General features: G+C 42.3%; 2 protein-coding genes across 2 annotated transcripts in view; both read right to left on the bottom strand.

The window, feature by feature from the left end:
* The window catches only part of LOC143746698 (kelch-like protein 29), a 444,346-nt gene that overhangs the window by 27,513 nt on the left and 393,158 nt on the right, over positions 1 to 23,675 (bottom strand). Inside the window, exon 12 of the mRNA XM_077238693.1 lies at positions 10,616 to 10,809. Within this exon, the coding sequence (XP_077094808.1) occupies positions 10,616 to 10,809 (194 nt within the window). The remainder of the gene's footprint in view (positions 1 to 10,615; positions 10,810 to 23,675) is intronic.
* On the bottom strand, positions 19,004 to 21,895 carry LOC143746700 (uncharacterized). Its single transcript, XM_077238695.1, has 4 exons — positions 20,451 to 21,895; positions 20,230 to 20,349; positions 19,427 to 19,636; positions 19,004 to 19,165 (listed from the first exon to the last, which is right to left on the bottom strand). The coding sequence occupies exons 1-4, from the start codon at positions 21,891 to 21,893 to the stop codon at positions 19,163 to 19,165; spliced, it is 1,776 nt and encodes a 591-aa protein (XP_077094810.1). The 5' UTR covers positions 21,894 to 21,895; the 3' UTR covers positions 19,004 to 19,162.

Here is a 23,675-nt window from a genome sequence, read left to right as displayed (position 1 = left end):
CACTTCAGCCCTCGCTGGACGCGCGTATTCCGCCTCCGGTGAGGCTGCATCGGCCCTGCACATGATGGCCGTGCTGCAGGTGTACCAGGCCAAACTCCTCCGGTCTATGGACCAGGCTGGCCCGGACCCTGAGGCCTTTCGGGACCTTCGAAGCGCCACGGACCTGTCCTTGAGAGCTACCAATGCCACAGCGCAGGCTATCGGGAGGAATATGGCGAGTTTGGTCGTGCTCGAGCACCACATCTGGCTTACCCTCACTGACATTAAGGACGCGGAGAGAACGAAGTTCCTCGACGCCCCAGTATCCAGCACCGGCCTCTTCAGCCCGGCGGTGAAGGGGTTCTCGGAGAGATACACCGAGGCACAGAAAGCGTCCCAGGCCATGCGTCACTTCCTGCCTAAACGCTATAGCTCGGCGTCGAGTGCTCACAAGCCAGCCCCGTCGAAGCCTCGGCCAATAAAAGCCCGCGAAACAGGCCTCTCAGCCCCGCCCTGCGGCTGATGCCCAGCGCCAGCCGAGAGCAACCAAGCGCTTCCCGCTTCCCCGACGCCAAGGCCCCAGACCAAGCGCCGCGCCAAAGTCGTCCTAGCATGCAGGGGAAAGAGAGAGGGCACGGGTCCCACACTCGCCGGACCACCCTAAAAGAAGCCAACAAAACTTGACACAGCCACTTGTTCAGTTCAGGCGGCTGGGGATTTTATTACTGCAAACAGGCCCGCAACAGTAAGCGCGTTCTTGCAAACAAACACCGTTTTCACGGCGACCCATATAAAGAAAAAATAAAGAAAAAAAAGAAAAAAAGAGTATGTTTCACAAACACAACACGTGGGTTCACGGTCCCCTTCATCAGGCGGCCCCTCCCCCATTGTAATACTGACTTCCCCACACGCAAATGGTTGTACAGTCAGTCCAATACTCAATGTGTGGCCAAATCACAATATAAGGGTATCAGGTCCCCCTTCACTAGGCGGCCCCTCCCCTGTTGTAACACTGACTTCCCCACACGCAAATGCTTGTACAGTCAGTCCAATACTCAATGTATGCACAAATCACAATATAAGGGTATCAGGTCCCCCTACATTAGGCGACCAGCCCCAATCTGTGTGTCAAGCCCTAGCCACACGGGTTCTAACCTGGCAAGCTATCCCTGGTGTGTCGAGTGGGGTCATAAACACTATAAAGCGAGGTTACCCGCTCCAATTCGCTCGCAGACCCCCAACATTTCAGGCGGTTCTCAAGACTTCGGTGAGAAGCAACGTGGTTCACGTGCTTAGCACCGAAGTACAGAATCTATTAGCAAAAGGGGCGATAGAATTAGTCCCCCCTGCGCTAAAACAAATGGGTTTTTACAGCCGCTATTTTCTGATTCCGAAAAAAGACGGCAGTCTCAGACCCATTCTAGATTTGAGACATTTGAACAAAGCTCTCATGAGACAGTCGTTCAAAATGTTAACTATCAAACATATCCTCGCGCAAGTGCGCACGGGGGATTGGTTTGTCACAATGGATCTGAAAGACGCTTACTTTCACATTCAAATAAACCCTCGTCACAGGCCATTCTTGAGATTCGCCTTCGAGGGCCAGGCTTATCAATACACCGTTCTGCCGTTCGGTCTATCGTTGGCACCCCGTACATTCACGAAGTGTGTGGACGCAGCGCTTTCTCCTCTGATACATCAGGGAGTGCGTGTGTTAAATTATCTCGACGACTCGACTGGCTGGTGCTGGCACAGTCGAGAATCGAGCTATTAGCTCACAGGGATTTGATTCTCGGCCATCTAAAATGCCTGGGTTTCACAATCAATGTTTCAAGAAGCAAACTAACCCCCAGCCAGAGCGTGATCTTTCTGGGCACAGTTTTAGACTCCAGAGCTATGACAGCGCGACTCACACCAGAGCACGCGCTCTCAGTGCGAGCGCTTGCAGGCACTTTCAGAGCGCGCGAGCAAGCGCCACTGAAGAAATTTCAGAAACTGCTTGGTCTCATGGCAGCAGCATCGCCAGTACTCCGCTTGGGATTACTGCGCATGTGCCCACTGCAGCATTGGCTGAAACGTTGTGTGCCAACTCACGCATGGCAGTCAGGCAACTTGCGCGTTATGGTAAATCACGGTTGTCTAGGAACCCTGATTCCCTGGCGGGGTCAGAACTGGTACCACGAGGGGGTGACAAGGGGAACAATTTCCAGGAGGAAAGGTGTTCTTACAGATACATCCAACCTGGGTTGGGGAGTGCTGCACCCCTCGTGCAGCACTCCCCAACCCAGGTTGGACGCCCAACTATTATCAATATGTCAAGTGCCCGACAAGGAGGGAAAAGACACTCGATCTATGCTTTGGGAACATTAAAGACGCTTATAAGGGCTATGCAAAACCACCCCTTGGAGATTCAGATCACAACGCAATCCAGCTCGTCCCGCAGTATAAACAAAAACTCAAAACCAGCAAACCGAGATAAAGACAGTCAAACAGTGGACTGATGAGTCTGTTGAATGCCTTAGAGGCTGTTTTGAATGTACTGTGTGGGACATTTTCACGAACACTTGTAAGAACTTGGAAGAGTTGACTTCAGTGGTGACTGATTATATTCGTTTCTGTGTGGACTGTATAATCCCAGAAAAAACTTTCAGAGTTTTTCCAAATGACAAACCTTGGGTAAACAAAGAATTAAAGGTTGCACTACAAAGGAAAAGGATAGCTTTTGAACAGGGAGACAGGCAAAAAATGAAAGCAATTCAGAAAGAGATTAGACAGATAACATATAGTTGTAAACAGAAATATAAACTACAGATTGAGGCGAAAATGAGGGGGAATAATCTGAAACATGTATGGCAAGGAATGTATACAATGATAGGGAAGGCAGAGAAGAAAAGGCACATAGATACAAATGGAGATGATCAAGCATTTGCAGATGATCTGAATGTTTTTTATGCACGATTCGAAACATCAGACTTTCTCTTGGAGCGTGATACCATTAGACAGCAGTTACAGTTTGGCAATCCCCCGATTATTACAGCAGATGAGGTACGTAGAGTTTTCAACAAAATTGATCCTAAAAAAGCTCCAGGCCCTGACCAAATAAGTGGTAGGGTTCTGCAGAAGTGTAGTGAACAACTTAGCTTAATCTTCTGCCAGCTTTTTCAAGAGTCATTAGACACACACTACATTCCTAAAGCCTGGAAGTCCTCGCTCATTGTACCAGTACCTAAGGTAGCAAGACCAGCTGTTTTAAATGATTATCGTCCAGTCGCCCTTATATCAATCATGATGAAGAGCCTAGAAAAAATTGTTCTGAGACATATTTTAAATGATGTGCAATGTAATCTCGACCCTTTACAGTTTGCCTATAGGAATAAGCGCAGCACAGATGATGCACTTCTGTATATGCTCCATAATATCTATTGCCATCTGGATAAGCCCAAACGATATGCCCGAGTTCTCTTTATAGATTTCTCCTCTGCCTTTAATACCATCAGGCCTCACATTATGATGGAGAGGCTGGGGCAGTTAGGGGTAAATCCTAATATAATCAGGTGGGTTGAGTCCTTTCTGACGGAGAGAACACAGTGTGTTAGGGTAAATGAAGTTGTGTCCTCTCAGATTATGACCAACACAGGATCCCCACAAGGCAGTGTCATCTCACCAGTATTGTTCACTCTTTACACCAACGAGTGCAGAAGTAACACATCTGAGCATCTCACAATAAAATTTGCTGATGACACTGCAATAGTGGGGTTAATACAGAACCGTGATGAGACCAACTATAGGGCCTGGGTGAATTCATTCGTAGACTGGTGCAGGTCCAGCTGTCTTCTTCTAAATATAAAGAAAACAAAGGAAATAATAATAGATTATAGAACTGGGAGCCAGCCACACCAGTGCTTGTTTATAGACGGAGAGGAGGTGGCAATTGTGGCAGAGCACAAGTACTTAGGCACAATAATAGACAATAAGTTGCAATGGAATAGTAATACCGACACCATATATAAGAAGGGGCTGCAGAGACTTTACTTTATGCGGAGACTGAGACAGTTTAGAGTGGACAGAGACATGATGTTACTTTTTTATCACTCATCTGTGGAGAGCATGCTACTTTAGTGTTGCGTTGCATGGTATTTCTCTTTGTCAGTGACCAACAAAAACAGATTGAGCAAGATAGTCAACCTGGCCAGCAGGGTCGCGGGGCACAAACTAGACAGTATGGCTACCACCGGTGAAAGAAGGGTGTTGAAGAAAGGTTTAGCTATTACTAAAGATACGTCACATCCCTTACACCGGGCATATGAGATGTTGCCATCACAGAGAAGGTTTAGGCTACCTTATTTCCAGACAAATCGAGCCAGTAAGTCATTCATTCCAACTAGCATCACTCTGATGAACAAGAAGTTACCTGCAGGACAGCACTTTAAATAGCACTATTTAGCACTTTAACAGCACTAATAGCACTTTAAGCAGGTTTCTTTGAGTCTTCTGTCCTGATGCTGTGTACGTGTAGTGGAGTGGTGGGGATGAGAGAGGGGGGTGGTTGGGGTGTGGGAAATTCTGTGTACTCTGTATTGTGTCATGTAAAATTGTCTTTGTATAAATGTATCTGACGTGCTGTAGGGGCAGAACAATTTTCCGAGAGGATAAATAAACATAATCTAATCTAATCTGTAAGAACCACTTTCCTCCTGGAAATTGTTCCCATGCCTGCCTCTGGCCTCTGGTCGAGCACGGAGCAGAGCTTACATATCAACTGTCTGGAGATGAAAGCAGTTGGATTGGCCCTGAAGGCATTTCTGTCGAACCTCAGAGGTCACCGCGTTTTAGTCCGCACAGACAATATGTCAGTGGTGGCCTACATAAATCGCATGGGGGGCATCAGGTCAGGAAACCTGCATGCGATGGCGAGAGACCTCCTCTTATGGGCACAAACCAACCTAAGCTCTCTGAGAGCAGCGCATATACCGGGCATCCAGAATGTGGGCGCGGATATGCTTTCATGGGGCAACACTCCCCTCGACGAGTGGTCCCTGAACCCACAGACGGTCAGTCTGATATGGAAGGTGTTTGGCGAGGCCGAGGTCGACCTGTTCGCCTCGAGAATCAACACCCACTGCAAATTGTTCTTCTCGAAGGACAGGGACGTGCTGGCCCATGTCTGGCCCAACCGTCCCCTTTATGCCTTTCCCCTCGTCTCGATGATTCCACAAGTCATCAAACGGGTCAGAGAGAGCGGGTGCCCAGTCCTTCTGGTGGCCCCTCTCTGGAAAACCAGACCGTGGTTCCCGGAACTGGTTCATTTATCGGACACAATCCCATGGACTGTCCCACTGAGGAAAGACCTCCTCACACAGGCGAACGGGACATTGTGGCATCCGAGACCCGATTTATGGGCCCTCCATGTTTGGCCCCTCAACGGGTACCCAAAGACCTTACTGAGAAGGTCTTAAGCACTATATCTGAAGCCAGGGCCCCGTCGACTCGGCGCCTTTATGCTTCGAAATGGTCAGGTTTTTCCAGCTGGTGTTCGAAAAATCAGGGTGACCCAGAGTCATGTGAGATATCTGTGGTGCTCTCATTCTTACAGGAGCTGCTGGATGCAGGTCGCTCCCCGTCCATGCTCAAAGTATATGTGGCAGCCATAGCAGCACATCATGTTCTGGTGGCTGGCCAGTGACTGGGAAGAAACGACCTGGTCGTGAGATTCCTTAAAGGTGCTAGGAGAATGAACCCCTCCAGACCTCAATCTGTGCCGTCTTGGGACCTCTCCGCGGTCCTGGGGGCTCTGAAAGGTTTGCCTTTCGAACCGCTCCAATCGGTTGATCTAAAACCCCTTTCGCTGAAGACCGCTCTCCTTATGGCGTTGGCATCTATCAAGGGAGTGGGAGATCTGCAGGCGCTCTCTGTGAGCCCTGCATGTTTGGAGTTGGGTCCAGATGACTCCAGAGTCATCCTCAAGCCCAGACATGGTTACGTTCCTAAAGTGCTCTCAACACCGTTCAGAGCACAGGTGGTGACGTTATCAGCCCTCCCTCCTTCTGCAGAGGATGGAGAGGTTAATCTTCTCTGCCCTGTCAGAGCGCTGAGAATCTATCTGGAGCGTTCTGCGTCTTTTAGACAATCAGAACAGCTTTTTGTCTGCTTTGGTGGTAGATCCAAGGGGGATCCAGTCACTAAGCAAAGACTGTCTAGATGGATAGTGGATGCTATTTCTATGGCTTATACCGCAGCGGGTCAAGTTTGCCCTATAGGCATCAAGGCCCATTCGACCAGAGGTATGGCCTCGTCATGGGCTTGGACATCTGGCATTCCCATTAGTGATATTTGTGATGTGGCCGGCTGGTCCTCGCCTTCCACATTTATGTTTAGTTTTTATAATATGGAAGTGCCTTCCCTGCAGGCGAAGGTGCTTTCGGTATGATTAAGACCCGTCGGTGGCCGGTCTTGTCATATATTACTGTGCACAATCACATTCACATATATAAAACCCGCTGTTGGCCGGTTGTATTTCAAGCATAAACCTGCTGTTGCTGGTTATATTTACATATATAAAACCCGCTTTTGGCCGGTTATATGACATATATAAAACCCGCTTTTGGCCTGTTATATGACATATATAAAACCCGCTTTGCCGGTTATATTCCATAAATATATAAAACCCGCTTTGGCCAGTTATATTCCATACATATATAAACCCGCTTTGGCCGGTTATAATTTCATATATAAACCCACTTGACTGGTTATATGTTCGTATACTAATAACCCCGACAGTGTCTGGGTTCATTGGTGTAGTATATTGGGTTATTTCTAACTGATGTATACCATTTTAGACCTGACGGTGTCTGGTCTATTTATACATAATTATGCGGTTATGGCTTGTTCTGTATGCTCAGGGGTCCTGAGTTGCAGTGGCAGCCAGTTACTCAGTGCGGCGTTTTGCATGGCGTCCCCACTGCATATAGCTACGCAATACGAAGTGACCGTTTGAAAGGGAACTACTCGGTTACTCACGTAACCTCAGTTCCCTGAGTTAGGGAACGAGTATTGCGTAGCCAGCCGCACTATGGTAACATGGCAAGTTGTCGCTTCAGTCGTTAAACCTGCTATAATGGCGAATTCGGGGACTATTATAGACTGAGGTCATGCCCCCTTGGCGGGCTTTCCCCTTTCCCCCCACTGCGTATAGCTACGCAATACTCGTTCCCTAACTCAGGGAAGTTTCTCAGAGATACACTACTCAGTTTTAGGTACATTATGAGATGTTTCAACTGTAATTCTTCACCATCAGCATTAATTAAGTGTATGTCAATCAACAAACTGATGTGTACAGGGATTAAAGTGAAAAAAATTCTTCTGACTGAAATTTTCATATTCCTTTAACTTTATTTAAATAGTCGAGACCAATAGCGTTTTAAGGGGAGATGTTTTAAACCGCTTTAATATTGCCAGTTTGTGTATTTTAAAAGCTATTTTAATCTATGAAAACATTTTAATTAGCTTGACAAATAATCAACCATCTACATAACTTTTCAGTGCATATTTTTATTTATCTTATAAGACCAAACAATGCTAAATATATTAATATATAGTTTGTTCCATGGCAAATCGTTTTGGCTGAGGGCAAAGTGAAGTTACATTACTTTATATATTTAGGCTATTTAACTTTAACTTTGCAGCCTATTAGAGAGCTGACTAATGTTTGACTGAATTGTTTGATTTATTTCTCATTGTATAGCTTATAGCCTACCTATTAGGCTACTTATACTTTTATACTGGATATTATTGATCATTAAAACTGACATTTAACAAAAAGAGACAGGGTTGTGTAATGTTATATATTCTAAAATATTCTTTATATATATTTTACTATGCATTCTCTTTACTGTTTGTGTACATGCATAATAAAATAAAACGATACAACCCTGTCTCTGTTTGTTAAATGTCAGTTTTAATGATTAATAATGTTTCATATTTTTTAAATGAAAACAAAAATAAGCAGGGTTGTGTTTTATATTTCGTGTTGCTATAAATATATGCAGTGAAGATAATCAATGTGCGTTGCCTGAACCACATTTGTGTGGCCATTAATATGTTTGTTTATGATAATATGTTCATTTATAAATGAAAAGAGGTGTTTTATATATATTTCGTTTGATTGTTGATGAAAAGAGGCAGAGTTGTATTTTATACCATATTTTGTTTTATTGTTGCCTAAAATATACATAAAGAGATAACCGGAGTAGCCAGAGCGAGCTGAGTGACGCGATCAAGAACGCGCTGTTCCATTTGCAGAATAACCGGACGCGCGTCCTCAGGAGTTGTTCTCCTGAGTCGAACTTGGCAAGTCCGAAGTTTGCGTACTTGGTATTGAGAAACGGCCAATATTGACCCGCGTTCTGTTTTCTATCATGCGCCGTGCACGTTTGCGATGATGTAATATGCACACAAACGCACCAGGGTTGGATAGAATCAAGTTGAGTTTGAAACCAGACCAACGCTGCGGGGGGCGCCGGGAACAAACGCGCTCGGATTCGGACCGCAGCAAACCAGCTGTAGCCTGACATGCACGTATCCAAAAAGATTGATTGAGTGAACACGGAGCAGTTTTTCCGTGAGCGGGAATTGAAAAGCCGGACTGGACCATAAGCGAAGTGATTACAGAATGCTTAGAGTGGAGAGAGGAACGTGCTTTCGCTCCAATCCAGGCTTTATCACATCCCCCTCCGCAGGGTGAATACACCTCGTCTTTCCTTAATTTAAGACCTATTCAAACTAAAATTAAGACATTTATCACACTATTTGAGAAATGAAAGCCTATTTACGGCCTTAAAATTATGAAAAGTGAATTTAGGACATTAAGGAACATAAGGACAGACAAGAACCCTGCAATTGACGGAAATCCGTCATAGACTCGCTGCAATTAACGGAAATCCGTCGTAGCGACGGAGAACTTTAATCCCTGTGTGTATAATTAAAATTTATTGCGGTGAACATGCAGGAACTGCATCGATAATGGTGCATACGTTAGCCAAGCTCTAACATGAATGACTGATGTAACTTAAACGTTGGTAAGCAGAACGTTGGTTGCTTAGCAGAACTCTTTCAGTAAGACAGTAATAACGCGAGTAAGCCGGTTGGCTGGGAATTTACACAATATAAAACACAAAACTAAGTATTTTGAATACCCCGTACACAATACATGCATAACTTTATTTATTGTGCACTTTCAGATTGTTTACATTCGCAAACAGCTATTTTACACTCTGCATGAAAGGGAATATTCGAAAAACCATAATAGGGGCACTATAAGGTATTTTCCAAATGTCAACATTTACCAGAGTAAATGTTATCAGTGTGAGATTTCTTAGATCTCTGACTAACCATACGTGTGATTGTCTTTTTCCTCTTTTCATCTCTTTCTGTCAATAATCTGTCCATCTTTTAGGGTACGCTTACTTGAGGAGGCTCCTGAAGTTTTCTTTTTCATTAAACATTTTGGTAGTTCTTATAAAGCTGTATGTTAATGTTAGGTAGTTATAGTTTTTTTTTTTTTTTATTTAGTTTTTTTTGTTTAAGTAGATGACATCTTAAGGATTTTAAGGCAACAATGTCATTTTGTGGAAAAACAAATTATTCAATCCATCCCGAGTCTGGCAAATGCGACCGTGCTGAGTTATTTCTTCCTGCCTCCCGGATTATCAGGCCGAACGGTTTTAACTACCGGGGGACAATTAAGTATGAAAAACTCATTCAATCATTTCAGGTGTGCCTCCGTGTCCCAGTTTTTTGACATTGGGGACACGCATGATCTGTGCGTTTGATGTTTGGGTAAGGAGCAGGCACGTTCGGTTCTTGAGTGTTCTGAATGCGGCCATTTTGAGTGAGGAAGCTCCGTTCATGTCCGCTAGACTAAATTTTCGAGAGTTGAGGGACAAGCATGTGTGGATCGGGGCTCAGTGGAGGTTGATGTCGTGAGGATCGCAGATCGATTTGGCTGAGGAATTCGAAAAAGGCATAGCTCTTTCATGTTCTTCAGTAACCGGTTTAAGCGATAAGTTGGATCTGGGTGTGCTGTCTCTTGAGCCATTTGACACAGCAGATAGCATGCTGCTGGCACCATCCGGCCAGAAGTAATTTTATGAATTATTGCTGCTGGCACCATCAGGCCAGAGGTAATATTATGAAATATTATAACAATTTAAAATAATTGTTTTCTCTTTCAATATACTTTATGATTTATTCCTGTGATGCAAAGCTGAACTTTTAGCATCATTACTACAGTCTTCAGTGTCACATCATCCTTCAGACCATTCTAATAGGCTGAAAAAAAAATCATTTAAGATGTCCCTTCATATTTTTGTGGAAACTATGATAAATTTTTTTGGGGATATTTTATGTAGTTCAAAAGAACAGCAATTATTACTGCCACATTTGATCAATTCAACGTATCCTTGCTGAATGAAAGTATTAAAAAAAAAATCATACTGACCCCAAAGTTTTCAACGCTAGTATATACACATATATATATATATATATATATATATATATATATATATATACACACAAAATACAGAAGACAACATAGTACAACATAGTCAGGTTGCTCAGTAATTATCCGCAGTGCTCTTACCAATCATGGGTGACTCAATAAAGCTCCAGGAGTTGGTTTGAGGCACATATGATTGAAGCACTCCAGCTGAGCGACCAGCCTCATTCACCCCTCCAAACAAATAGATCTTCCCTCCACAGACAGTTGCTGCTGCAGAATGGACAGGTTTGGGCAAAGAAGCCACCATCTCCCACTGGTTAGTGATAGTGTCATACCTAGAAAGAAAATGAAAAGTGATTTAGCCTGAAACGCGCCTTTTAGGACAAAATAAATGTTCTATTCCATTCTATTCCTACTGCTCATATGTAGAGTTTATAGTTTGACAAACATCTTGGCATCCACTCAAAACCTTTTTCCCCTAGAAAAAGGTCTATTAAAGTCGGCCTAAATAAAAAGACACGTTCCATGGGTTTTTAAATGATGCTCATGGCTCATATCAGTGTGTTTCCGCTTCATGCCCGTTAAAGCATCAGGGAAATGAGAGTAAATTGCGAGGCTTGGTTGAGTTTCTTTATTGGCCCTGGGCAAGATCATTTACGTCAACTCTAGCATTTAACCCTTTGAGGTCTAAGGGGTTTTTGGGTCCTTGAGGTGTTCTGACATGCTCTTACATTTGTGCTTTTTTCAGTTATTTATAAACATGTTAATGGCAAAGGTGTAAATTCACTCTATATAGCACACACGGGGCTACCGTAATATGTGAGCAACATGTATGTACATGTTTGTATTTTTTAGAGAATAATGTTAATGCGTGGTTATTGAAAAAACTAAAACTTAAAGTGTCTGAAATAAGGCCACAAAACACATACTAAATATGTGTCCACAAGACTTTTGACTAATGAGTGTTGTTGCCTAGAATTTTTTCTTCAAAATGATCTGAAAATCATCCTGCCTAATCATTTACATAAAACAATACATTGATTTAAATTTTATAAGACACCTTTTGTTTGGAAAGGCAATATGCGTGGAGGCGTGTTCACACCTGAGAAGACAAAGGCCGGATGATGTGCCACATACATAATGAGCTGCATATTAATTAGACTTTCACACATGCAGGTGTGTCAAAGGATCCCAAAGAATGCAAGGACAAAAGACATTATCTATATATACATATTTTACAATTAGAAATTGTAACCAATTACAAATAGGTTACAATTACAACAACAATTACAATTTTAACAATATTTCAAGTGTATTTCTTTGTAAAAAGTATACATTTTATCATACGTATTAAAAAAGGTAAGGATTCATTAGTTTGAATATTGGAACAAACACTATAATAACATCTTAGTTGATAATTTAATATAGCTACTTTATTTGACAAAACATCATACTATAGTATATTTAACTATGAGCAGAAATTGGTGAACAAAAGCGTACCTATTTAATGTGACAGTAGTCTTTTTTACAGTCAAAACTTTATAATCTATCCAAAACTAATCACAAAATCTTGTCTAAACATTCATATTTAGTCTGTAACATATTGTGTATGATATATTAGCATATACATGTGAATTTGCAGTTTGTTGCTTATACAGACATTTTATTTCAACATATTTCAGTCTATTTTTACTCATCTTAGTAGGCTATAGCAATATAGTTTGGATGTGCTCATGTAAACATAACGTTTACTAATGTAGGTGCGAGAGTGAATGAACGAATATGAATAACATGAATAGTGAATAGACACTATTCAATATCGCGATTAGAACAGAGCACTTAAGAATAAATGACTTAGTACTACATCAGCTGGCTCGTTGCGCCTCGAAATGAAACTACCAGCACTTCTGGTACATTTTCCAGTTTATTAGATAGTATCATTCCTCACAGGTATGGATACGCTGTGTACACAGCTGTGGTAAGATACTTACTAAACACGATGTGTTTTATAATCCAGCTGGTGGGCGTTGGCATGTTTGAATGGCTTGCCTTAGATCATTTGCGTTTAAATACCACGCGCTCTCCGTGGGCGTGGCACATTAACGCGTAATTAGGTATAATAAGCTGGAAAGAAAAAGACTGACGTCTCTCTATTTTCATACAGATTACATAAACTGAGAATATTTTTTTTTAATATAAATTAATTCATTTAAAAGAAGAGAGTTCAAGCTTAATTATGGAAAAACACTTGTGCCTGTATGACAAGTATTCGCGGAATTACAGTTAATTTTCGGACGCATTTCAGAATGGACTTAACTGAAAGAGAGAAGGCAGAACGCGCATCATGTTTGTTTTTCTTTATTTGGCGAAAAGCACAACACTTAGTTTTTATTGTGAGTATCCACAAAAAAAATAGACACTTATCAGGATCTAATGATGTACAACACTTAATATGTAAGATCAAAATCAACAGAGTATTTTGAGTTTCTTTTGCACTGATAAGAAAAAAAGCGAGACTATCGCCCGCGCGATTATTCGACCTCAGAGGGTTAAGTAAAAAGAGACTGTAGTGAAAATGTGCATGGATGATTGTCACAAAAACTGTCCAGCTAATATTTCAAGAAAAAAATTACATTGATTATAGAAAATGAGGGAGCATTTCAAGTCAAAATACCATTGCAATAATATAAAAAAAAATATCATAAAACTATTATAAATACAGTTGTCACGGGAATGGTGTATGTAGAGGAAGACAAGGAGTACAGAATTCCAATACAAAAAATTACTATTAATATAAACTTACAAGGGTGCAAACGGACAGAGGATACACACACCACAATACAATGTAAAACCGACCTAGACTAACTGAACAGAAGGGAACGAAATACAGACACAAATTAACAATAATGAGGTGAGCACAGGTGACACGGATGATAATGACAGGCAGGTGTGGGTAAATGAGGGAGTGAGTGCAGGTGTGAAGAGAAGAGGGATGCTGGGAAGTATAGTGCAGACGATAGCTGTGACAGTACGCCCCCTCCTAAAAGGTTGCGCCGTAATATATCAACAGTGGTGAGGGGGTGGGCGCCCTGAAGGCTGACAAGGGCGTGGCCTATCCGGGGCAGGAAGCATCCAGGGCGGAGCAGACTGTGCAGGTGCCAGGGGGGAGCGGCCTGTGTAGGCGGCCAGGGCGGAGCAGGCTGTGCAGGCGGACAGGGTGGAGTAGGCTGCCAGGGTAGAGCAGGCAATACAGGTGGCCAGGGCGGAGCAGGCGGAGCAGGCTGTGCAGGCGGACAGGGTGGAGTAGGCTGCCAGGGTAGAGCAGGCAATACAGGTGGCCAGGGCGGAGCAGGCAGCCAGGGCGGAGCATGCGGCCAGGGCGCAGCAGGTGGAGCAGGCTGCCAGGGCGCAGCAGGCAGTACAGGCGGCCAGGGCAGAGCTGGCAGTTAAGGGGACCAGGGTGAAGCTGGTTGTGCAGGTGCCCATGGCGGAAAAGCCCCTTCAGGTGGCCATGGCGGAGAGGACCCTTCAGGCGGCCATGGCGGAGATGACCCTTTGGGCGGCCATGGCAGAGATGATTTTTCAGGTGGCCGTGGGCCTATGGGCGGCCACGGCGAGGACGTATAGCCCCACCCCCAAAATTTTCTTGGGGGGAGTGACAAACTAAGGAACAGGCTCTGGGAGCAGGACAGGCTCAGGTACAGGCTTAGGCACGGGGATAGAAGGTTCAGGCTTGGGAAGCATCAAGTTAACAGTCTCTCGCTCGGCGGGCATGACGTGAAAAGTCTCTGGCTCGGCGGGCATGACATGAACAGTCTCTGGCTCGGCGGGCATGACCTGAACAGTCTCTGGCTCGGCGGGCATGACCTGAACAGTCTCTGGCTCGGCAGGACTGACGTGAAGTGCAGGCTCAGCAGGACTGACGTGAAGAGCAGGCTCAGCAGGGCTGACGTGGAGCACAGGGTCGGCAGGGCTGACGCGGAGCGCAGGCTCGGCAGTTCTGACGCAAAGCTCAGGCTCGGCAGGGCTGACGCAAAGCTCAGGTTCGGCAGGGCTGACCTGAAGCACAGGCTCAGCGGGAAGAGACTCCGGCAGGGCGTTCTCGGCAGGACGGTCTCGGGTGAAAACTGATCCACTCAACACCAGCACATGATCCAGGTACTGAGCAAACGTACCTGGAATCGTTGTTGTTGGAGCTTGCTGGTAGAGGTGATCGTCCAACCCACACCAAAAGATTGTTTTTAGCTTGTCCTCCTTCCAGGGTCTTAGATAGGAGAGCTCGAGGAACTCCTCTACATAGTCCTCAATCAGGCGGTTATCCAGGAGGAGAGTGAACAGTGGGTCTGAGGGGAAGAGATGCGTGCTCATCTTGTTTTCCTTTGCGGTTGGTACTTATGTCACGGGAATGGTGTATGTAGAGGAAGACAAGGAGTCCAGAATTCCAATACAAGAACTTTTAATATTAATATAAACTTACAAGGGTGCAAACAGGCAGACGGACGGAGGATACACACACCACAATACAACGTAGAACCGACCAAGACTAACTGAACAGAAGGGAACTAAATACAGACACAAATGAACAATAATGAGGTGAGCACAGGTGACACGGATGATGATGACAGGCAGGTGCAGGTAAATGAGGGAGTGAGTGCAGGTGTGAAGAGAAGAGGGATGCTGGGAAGTGTAGTGCAGATGATGACTGTGTAGTGCAGACGATAACTGTGACAGTAGTATCATATACTGCCATAAAAATATGTAGAAAATGCATCATTTTTATGCCAATTAAGTAATTTATATATATAAATTAATCTTTTAAGCACTTCAATATCTTTTAAGTATTTGCACAGTATTTGATCTCTTAAACTCAGTGGGTGTGGACTTCTAAACTGGAATTCTATATTGATCCTCATCTAATCCCTGGACAGGCTCACAGGTGTGGGAAGTGGAGGCTATATTTGGATTGTGCAAAATGATACAAATAAAAGAGCCAGTTTTGACTGAGGAGCCGAGCAACCCAGATTCAAACTCAGATCCTGCCTTGAGTTTGTGCTGGAAGACCTGTGGGAGACATCAGGAGATTGCCTTTTAGAGGGTGAAAATTGAGCAGGGAATGAGACCCGATCGTGCTCACTGGGTGAGAACATTATGAGTCTTAAATGGAGGAGCAGAAAACGCGTTTGGAGCTGGTGGAGTAGAGTCGACCTTATCTACTGCACATTTAACAGATACTGACTGTGGAAGATTGCTGGAGAAGCTTATCTCGTTTGCCTCACTGAAGAGAAATGCTGGAAAAATCTCACAAGCAAAACCCTGCAGCACAGTAACATGCACAAATATTGCAGGATACGTTTTACCTTAATGTCTATAGTGTCTACGGCAGCAGGCAGGTGTGCTGTAGGGTTTTAATACAGAAATGTTAAGCTTATACTTTGTTAAAGTCCCCCTGTGGTGAAAATCAAGTTTTTTAAGTTGTTTATATATCTATGTGGCATTTTTAATATGCTTTAAGACAAACCATGTGTATATTCATAAGTCAACACCATTGCTGAGTATTTTCCCCTTAAAACTGCAGTGAACCAAAGACGTTCTCAAAAACGCGGTTGGAAAATACCGGTGTTTCTTAAGTCACAAACTACCTAGTAACTAACTGTCAATGTACGGGTGGGATTTAGCATATCATTACTATGCTGTGTGAAGCAGTGGAGTCTCAAGATAAGCCAGGTTATCCCAATATATTTTTTCTGTTGATATGAAAAATTGTGTACATTTAGCAATATAGCAGCTGAATTATGTAGATTATGTATATTACGATGTTATAATGAGCTATATCTTTCTCCGCTGGCATTCTAAGTTGTTCAAAATGTTTCTAAGGATGCTGATTATTAGAAGGCACTTGTTTGACTCTGAGATGGTGAACGGGAACATGGTTTGTGTAACATTAGCCACACATTATTAGCCGTTTCATAAAACGCTGATCATATTAATTACCATTATGTGTCCTCGAGAGTGATACCATTCTGCAGCGTTTACCACAGTAAAGTTGGCCGAGTGACTCTCTGAGCCAGTGTGAGTGAGTGGAGTTGGGGCTAATTTGCATATTCATGGCTCCACGTATACTAAATGAAGCAAGGGTCTAGAGTTACATTCAAACTATTTTAAGGCATGAAGAATTTTTTGGGTAACACTTTACAATAAGGTTTCGTTTTTTTTTTAAATAAATACATCATTAATTCATGTATTAACTAACATGAACTAACTATGAGCAATACATTTGTTACATTATTTATTAATCTCTGTTAATGTTAGTTAATAAAAATACAGTTCATTGTTTGTTCATGTTACTTCACAGTGCATAAACTAATGTTAACAAAAGCAACTTTTGATTTTATTAATGTATTAGTAAATGTTGAAAATAACTGACAAAGATGAATAAATACTGTAGAAGTACAGTTCATTATTAATTAATGTTGACTAATGTAGTTAAATGAAACCTTATTGTAAAATGTTACCATTTTTTCACATGAAACATTTTTTTTTTTTAAGTTTTAAGGGATAAAAGCAGTGGCTAAAGCAGTTTGTCGGAATCCAAGGTATGTTTTTTACATGGTTTGCATCTTATCTAGAGCAAATATCTTTACAGTAAAGGTTGGTAATTGTTTTTCTTATCCAGCCCCTATCACCTGGATAATGTTAATGATTGGATGGCTGACAATCTTGTTCATTTGAAAGAAAAACAGAAATTATGTTTTTTGATTCTGATTATGTTTCGTTCAGTTTTTAATAAGGCTGAAAGTGATATCTTAAAAGGATCTCCGGCTAGTTTGACAACTTAGTCTTATTGGGTTAGCGATACCATTTGCGCCACAAACGTGATATAATAACAGACGCATTGTTTTCGTTGTAGCGAGATATTTTAAAATAAAGTTTTTCCCTGTAAGTCGCCATTGTTGTTTTTACCCATTGCATTCTGGGCCGTGACGTAGACTGGTCCCAGCGCCGCCACAAACACAAGGCGCGTAAAAGTTATCAAGTTAAACTATTAACGTTACCTGAATTAGCGAGCGAAATGTCTGCCGTTCACCCTTTTCAGTTCGAGCCTGAACGTGTTGTAAATACGGAGGAAGGTTCACAGGATGCTAACGTTAATCATCTCGTAGCCGTAAGTGAGGAGGAGCAGGAGGAGAGAGTAGGGCACACGCATTGGTGTGGCTGTGGCAATTGTTTACCAATGCTTACTGAAATGGAGAGTGTTTGCTGTAAGGAACTCCAATTCATATCAGCAGCAGTCCAGGGTAAGGTAGCTAGGGTAAGCTATATTGATTAAGCATAACTATATTGGCCTGCAGAATTTTGAAATAATCTACCACAGTAAATGCATATTATAGCCTAAGAACAGGATACTTGTTTACAGATTTACCATGCATCATTGCCCATCCTAATTTTGAGGCAGTTTGTCTCAATCCAGATGTACTGTGGGCTGCCCTCGTCAGCCTCCATGACAGATGGAGCGCTGGTTTACCCAGCCGCGATGCAGTTACTAACAGGCAGGTCTAACATGAACATATTTGTTTAGAATTATATAACATTATTACATGGCTTGGCTGAATTCCAGTGTAGAATGCGGTGTGCTATTTCTTGATAACAGACCGCTGCGAAGTATAACGACTGTTGCCATGAAAAACAGCACGTTGCTATGGACGCAGCATAGCAGAGACTAACCAGAGACGGAACGGACTATTTTCTTTAGCGGAAGCAATACAATCGTTTTTAAATCAATAAATTCCTTTTTAAATCAGATTTTGTGTCAAATTATTGATTTATTTGGTAGTTAGCCATGTAATAAGCGGGATAATGTATAGCGAGGCGGTTGTTATAGCGAATACAACCCCTTCAGGCTGATTCAAGATCCCTCCGCTTCGCGTCGGGCTCCCGCATCAGCCTGCTGGGGTTGTATTCGCTATATCAACCGTCTCGCTATACATTATCCCTTACTTAGTTTGGCCAACACTGAAAGTTTTTCCAGTAACCGATAAAGAATCTAGACAATAATACAGCGCAAACAGTATTGGCTGGCATGTATTGGCTTGAGTCAAACCTTGATTCATCCTTTCATAACATTTAGTGTAAAACTTTTGGCTTTAGGTCTTACAGATATTCTTCCTATCGCCAGTTTACATGGTGGATGCATGGCTGGCTGGGGAGAAGAGTCCGCAGAGTCATTCCCTCGTGTGCAGTGAGCAAAATAAGAAATGTCTACCCCGAACCAAGTGGAGCCTATACAGGATTTGACCATGCCGACAATCAGGGAGAAGTAGGGGAGGCATGGAGGAATTTTTAACTATGCATAGACTGAACTTGCAAAAAACAAACTGCTAAAAATAATTCAAAATTAAAGCAGCTGAGCATTTAAACTACAATGGTGTGTTCATTGTGTATTATCAGAGGTGTCAACAGTGCACACTTCCCATACTCAAAGTAGAAGTTTCCTGTGAAATGAAGAGAAATAATTTTCAAGACCAGAATTCCTTTGGGACCATCACAATTTATTCCCTATACAAAGGCAGGTGAGCTCTGCTTCAATAATATTGTGTGTATCAATCAGCAGCTCCCTCTCCCTCCAAGGTCCACACAACCCCGCCTCCACTAGCATACGTGGGGAATGACAGGCAGACATGCCTCCCAGTATTACTACAATAAAGCACAATTATGTACATATTTACAGATTTAGATGTTTATACACCAACATATTGATATACCAAGACAAACCAAATCAAACTGTTGAACACAGTTGTTATGTACATATTTACAGGTTTAGATATTTATAAATACAGGTTTGCTTTCCAACATCACTGATAACTGAATAAACAAACATGTGCCAGAGATTCACATCTTTTTGAAGCGTGAATACTGAAATGATTGCAAAATGATCTGTGATCTTGACAGTGTCACCTGTGGAGCCATGATGTGTCTTTGGTTGAAACTTATGTCCACTGCCTGGTTTGGATCGTAATCAGAGGAGAGAACATCTTCCATCATGGCAGTCATGTAGCTGTAGTCCTTTTCTGTCATCACAGGTTTTGCTCTGAAGGTCTTGTGGACTTTGCTCCAAGCGATTTTGAATTTGGGTTCATCCACGCTCTCCCCATCTTGATAAACGGCCTATTCAAAAACAAAAAGGGAAAATAACTTAATATCTGGTTATTGCATAACACCAAAGGACATTTTTTTCCTGTGACAAACTTTATGAAATTCTTAGACTTTTAGAAATGTATGTATAGGAAAAGTGATGGCCACTTAGTGAAATAGACACTTGCACAATTATGTCAGGAGTGTTCATTAAGATTTTTAAGTTATAAAAGTAAATATTTATGAAATAATTTTGTCTACCGTCACACCGTAGGACGATTTTGAGATTTAGCTGAAAGTTCTAAAAAAATAAAAAATAACTCTGGTATTTAAACAACAAATTCACGTAAAACAAGAAAATGTGTAACCATTTACAGTATTCTAAATGATGAAAATGTGAAATAAATTGTTTTTTATCTTCTGTGATGGTGAAAAAGCCACGTCACGTCAACTAACCAAACATAGGGCGCACACATGACGTTAAGCATTAAACATTGTTGTCCGATTAGGACATGTCATTTTTGCAATAAAGACATTTTAATTAAGGAGTGCCTCAGTTTTCAGAGAATTCTTTCTTTACACCGTCTCTTCTATACTGTGCAATGAGTTGGAATGATTACACTCACCTGTTCCTTGTTCACATTGTTGTTATGATCCAGGGCAGCAAGAATAGAGGCATGAACCATCAGATCATATCCAAAATGCGTTCTCTTTGGGAGGCATTTCAGATACATGGAGTGATACACCTTAAACAAAATATAATTTGAAATGAGAACAATTACAATTGAATTACACTCGGCGGAAATCATGCCTACTTATAATATCTAATGTCTATACTTGTTCATACCTCTAGTGTGGTTGTGTGGACGCACTCTGTTAAGTTATCCAAGTCTTTTAAAAGCCGCTTGTCTGTCACAGTCTTCACAAGACTGTTGTGCGCAACAGATCCCGGCTTTAGCCACAGCTTTCCTCTTTGGACTGCCTCGTCAAGGGGCTCGTGTGGACATTTGTGGTAGTACCTGTTCCCAGGCCACTCATGACGGTTGGTAACATGGTGTACTATGGAGACCCACCTCTCTCTCAACAGTTCAGCATTACCCTCACATGTTTGTGCACACCACCACAAATGATTTATGATGGATGTTATCCACTCTGCCAGGCCTTCACATTCCTTTGTCTTTGCTGCCTTCGCTAATTTTTTTGATAGGCCTTTGGCTACACACCATGGGTCAAATTGATGATGTTTTTCAGGATTGTTTACCCTCATTTCTTTCACAATTTGAGGGTGGCGGTCAGTGGAGATGGTGCTCACCTTAACTCCATTCTCTTCCATTGTTTGTAGAGCATCTTTGAAACCCTTGATCTCCATTGTGTTGGAGCTTGACACTTGGGTGCAACTTACAACTTTAAAGTCCACCACCTTTTCAGTCAGTGCATCCATAAAGGTGTACGTACAGTATTTAGCTGAGTGACCAGGAGAGTCACACCGGCCATCTCCACAGAGCACAACTTCTTGCTGGTTCGTCATTGTGGTAAACACAGTACTCTGCTCGTTATTCCATGTTTTTTCAATCACAGGAAACACGTACCTCTTCCTCAGCGTTGCATATGTTTCAGCACTTATTGTCTTTAGGTTCATATTGTGACAGAAGCGCTCAAATTTTGCAAAATGGATCCCACTGAAGAAGACTGACGCTGATAAGAGCAGGTTTCCTATCCCTTTGCAGTGTTTTCCAGGAGGTTGACTTTGCCATCTGTAACTGCAGCCATTAATGCATGCGAGTTCTAATGTCAATTGTGATCCATCATTGTGTAGCTCTCTCATTTCTTCCTGAACAATAAGGGAGCCACACTTTGAACAATGTCGAAGCAATTGCTGTAACTGCTCCTCAAAAACTAGAAAAACTCTAGTGCTAATTACTTCAACATGTGAATTAATTGAAGGTCGTGAGCCCTGTGTACTTTGAGAGGACTCTGATGCACTTGCAGTGTAATCCGGATCAAATAGACTACGCTGTGACTGAGAGAGATCGCTAGGTTCATTATCTGATAAGAACAGATCTTGAGAGTTGTCATCCTCCACTACCGACTCATGTTTACGTGCGTAACTACTATGGTCGGTCTTCACCTGGTAGTGTGCGTCAGCTGGCCACTGTACAGCTGCATCCAATTGGTATAGCCCGAAATTCGTCTGAGTCTCTGCATCAACTTTAATTGGAGAACACTGTACGCTTTTATCTTCCATTACAGCCTCGACAAGTGCATGGTTGTCTGGTTTGACACAGTCCATGATTTCCTCTGCACAAGTGGAGACACAAGCGCTAGTGCTACTTAACATGCTATCCAGCGTCGCTTGCCTAAGCCGTTTCTGTTCACGATTTACACTTGAAATACGCGGACGTTTAGCATTCTTGTGAGGAAAAATCGCGGGTATTGCATTCGGTTTAAGTACTCGCCTGTAACCACGAACCCCCATGAGCTCGTTCATCAGCTGTCGGCGATCAAAATCCTCAAATGAATCAGGGCTAAAGTGACGAGAACAGAGCCGTGGGTAATTGGGGAGTTTCACTCGCCCACAAGCATCTTCCCATTGTTTCTTCTCTTTGCATCAGAACTAGGAAAACAGTGGAAGGTCAAATCACCACTCTTGTTTGTTTTTGAATGGGCATCACAACCAACAGCCACACAATGTGGCATTTTATCTCTCTAGGTGGGTCCGATGATGAACTGTAGAAGAGTGTGTCGAACTCATAGACAGTAAAAGAAAATGCCCGCGAACGATAGCCTCTGACGTGTTCTTTTTAGTTTAGCGCTCAGGACCGTCGTGCGCCATCAACAATCGACGGCCCATTGTACAAAAAAGCTGAAAAAGTAGTGATCGCGCTTTTTTATTTTTCTTAATCATGAAAGCGTTTCAGGTATTTTTAACCAAGCGCCTTAATTAGGAGGGGTATTCACATCATATCTAGACCAAATAGGCAAACTAGCCGGAGATCCTTTTAAGCCCTTGGGCTTGCTACTTACAGGGCCAAGTATACAACTTAGGGGTCTTTTTTTATTTCTCGCTGAAGTTCGATGAACAAATAAAAACTGTAGTTCAGAATTATTTCTTTTATCAGAGGGCAATAGCCAAATTAAAAGCGTTTCTTTCAACTAGTAACTTAGAAAAAGTCATCCATACTTTTATTTTTTCCCATTTAGACTATTGTAATGTTATTTATTCCGGGACCTGCCAGACTCATGTGGCATGTCTTCAGCTAGTGCAAAATGCCACTGCTAGAATGCTTATGAAGGCTAAGACGACTGATCATGTTACCCCACTGTTATCCTCATTAGGCTGGCTACCAGTGCATTACAGGATCCAATACATGGTCTTGACATATGTTTTTAAGGCATTGCATGGAATGGCGCCAGACTATTTCGTTGAGCTTATTAAGCCATATAAATCAAATGTAATGTTGAGATACTCAAATAAACTATTATTAAACCCAATAGTGTGCCTTAATTTTAAAGGTGGCTGCGCTTTTGCAGTCACTGGCCCAAGATTATGGAACAGCTTGCCTTTTGAGGTTAGATTGTCCCTTACACTAAGTACCTTCCAGTGCTGATTAAAATCAAACAATTTCTCTCTTGCGTTTTAACTTTTTAATGGATATTTTATTGTTTGTTGTTGTTGTCTTTGTTTTAGTTTGTATTTATTTTTATTATTGCTTTATTCACTTGTAATATAGAGCACTTTTGAGCTACTGTGTAGCCTGAATAGTGCTCTATAAATAAATAAATACAATACAATAAAATGATTGACAACAGGGGGACTTTAATATAGTTACCTAGTAGTTGCCTATCAACATTTTCACTGTCCAGCATGGTATATTTTCATCATCAGATCGTATAGTAAAGTACCGCTATGGAAAAAAAAATATTTTCTTAGTATTTTTGTTAGTGTCCTCAAGACTATTTTTTAATTGCCTTGGTCTTGTCTCAGTCTCAACTGCATTTGTCTTCCTCAGTCTAAGAGAACTAAGGTTTTATTTCAAGACCACAACTGTGGGGATATTGACTAAATTGCCAG

Source organism: Siphateles boraxobius, unplaced genomic scaffold, assembly GCF_051911475.1.
Source record: "Siphateles boraxobius isolate OS27281-9 unplaced genomic scaffold, OSU_SipBor_1 22, whole genome shotgun sequence".
NCBI lineage: Eukaryota > Metazoa > Chordata > Actinopteri > Cypriniformes > Leuciscidae > Siphateles > Siphateles boraxobius.
This window is presented reverse-complemented; position numbering and strand designations above follow the sequence as displayed.

Bases quoted from the DNA above. Each gene is read 5' to 3' on its own strand.
- LOC143746700 (XM_077238695.1), bottom strand. From the start codon at position 21,893: ATGGACTGTGTCAAACCAGACAACCATGCACTTGTCGAGGCTGTAATG. The intron at 20,350-20,450 runs GTATGAACAAGT...ATTTTGTTTAAG, and splicing joins TCCACACAACCACACTAGAG to GTGTATCACTCCATGTATCT. The intron at 19,637-20,229 runs GTGAGTGTAATC...GTTTTTGAATAG, and splicing joins ACAATGTGAACAAGGAACAG to GCCGTTTATCAAGATGGGGA.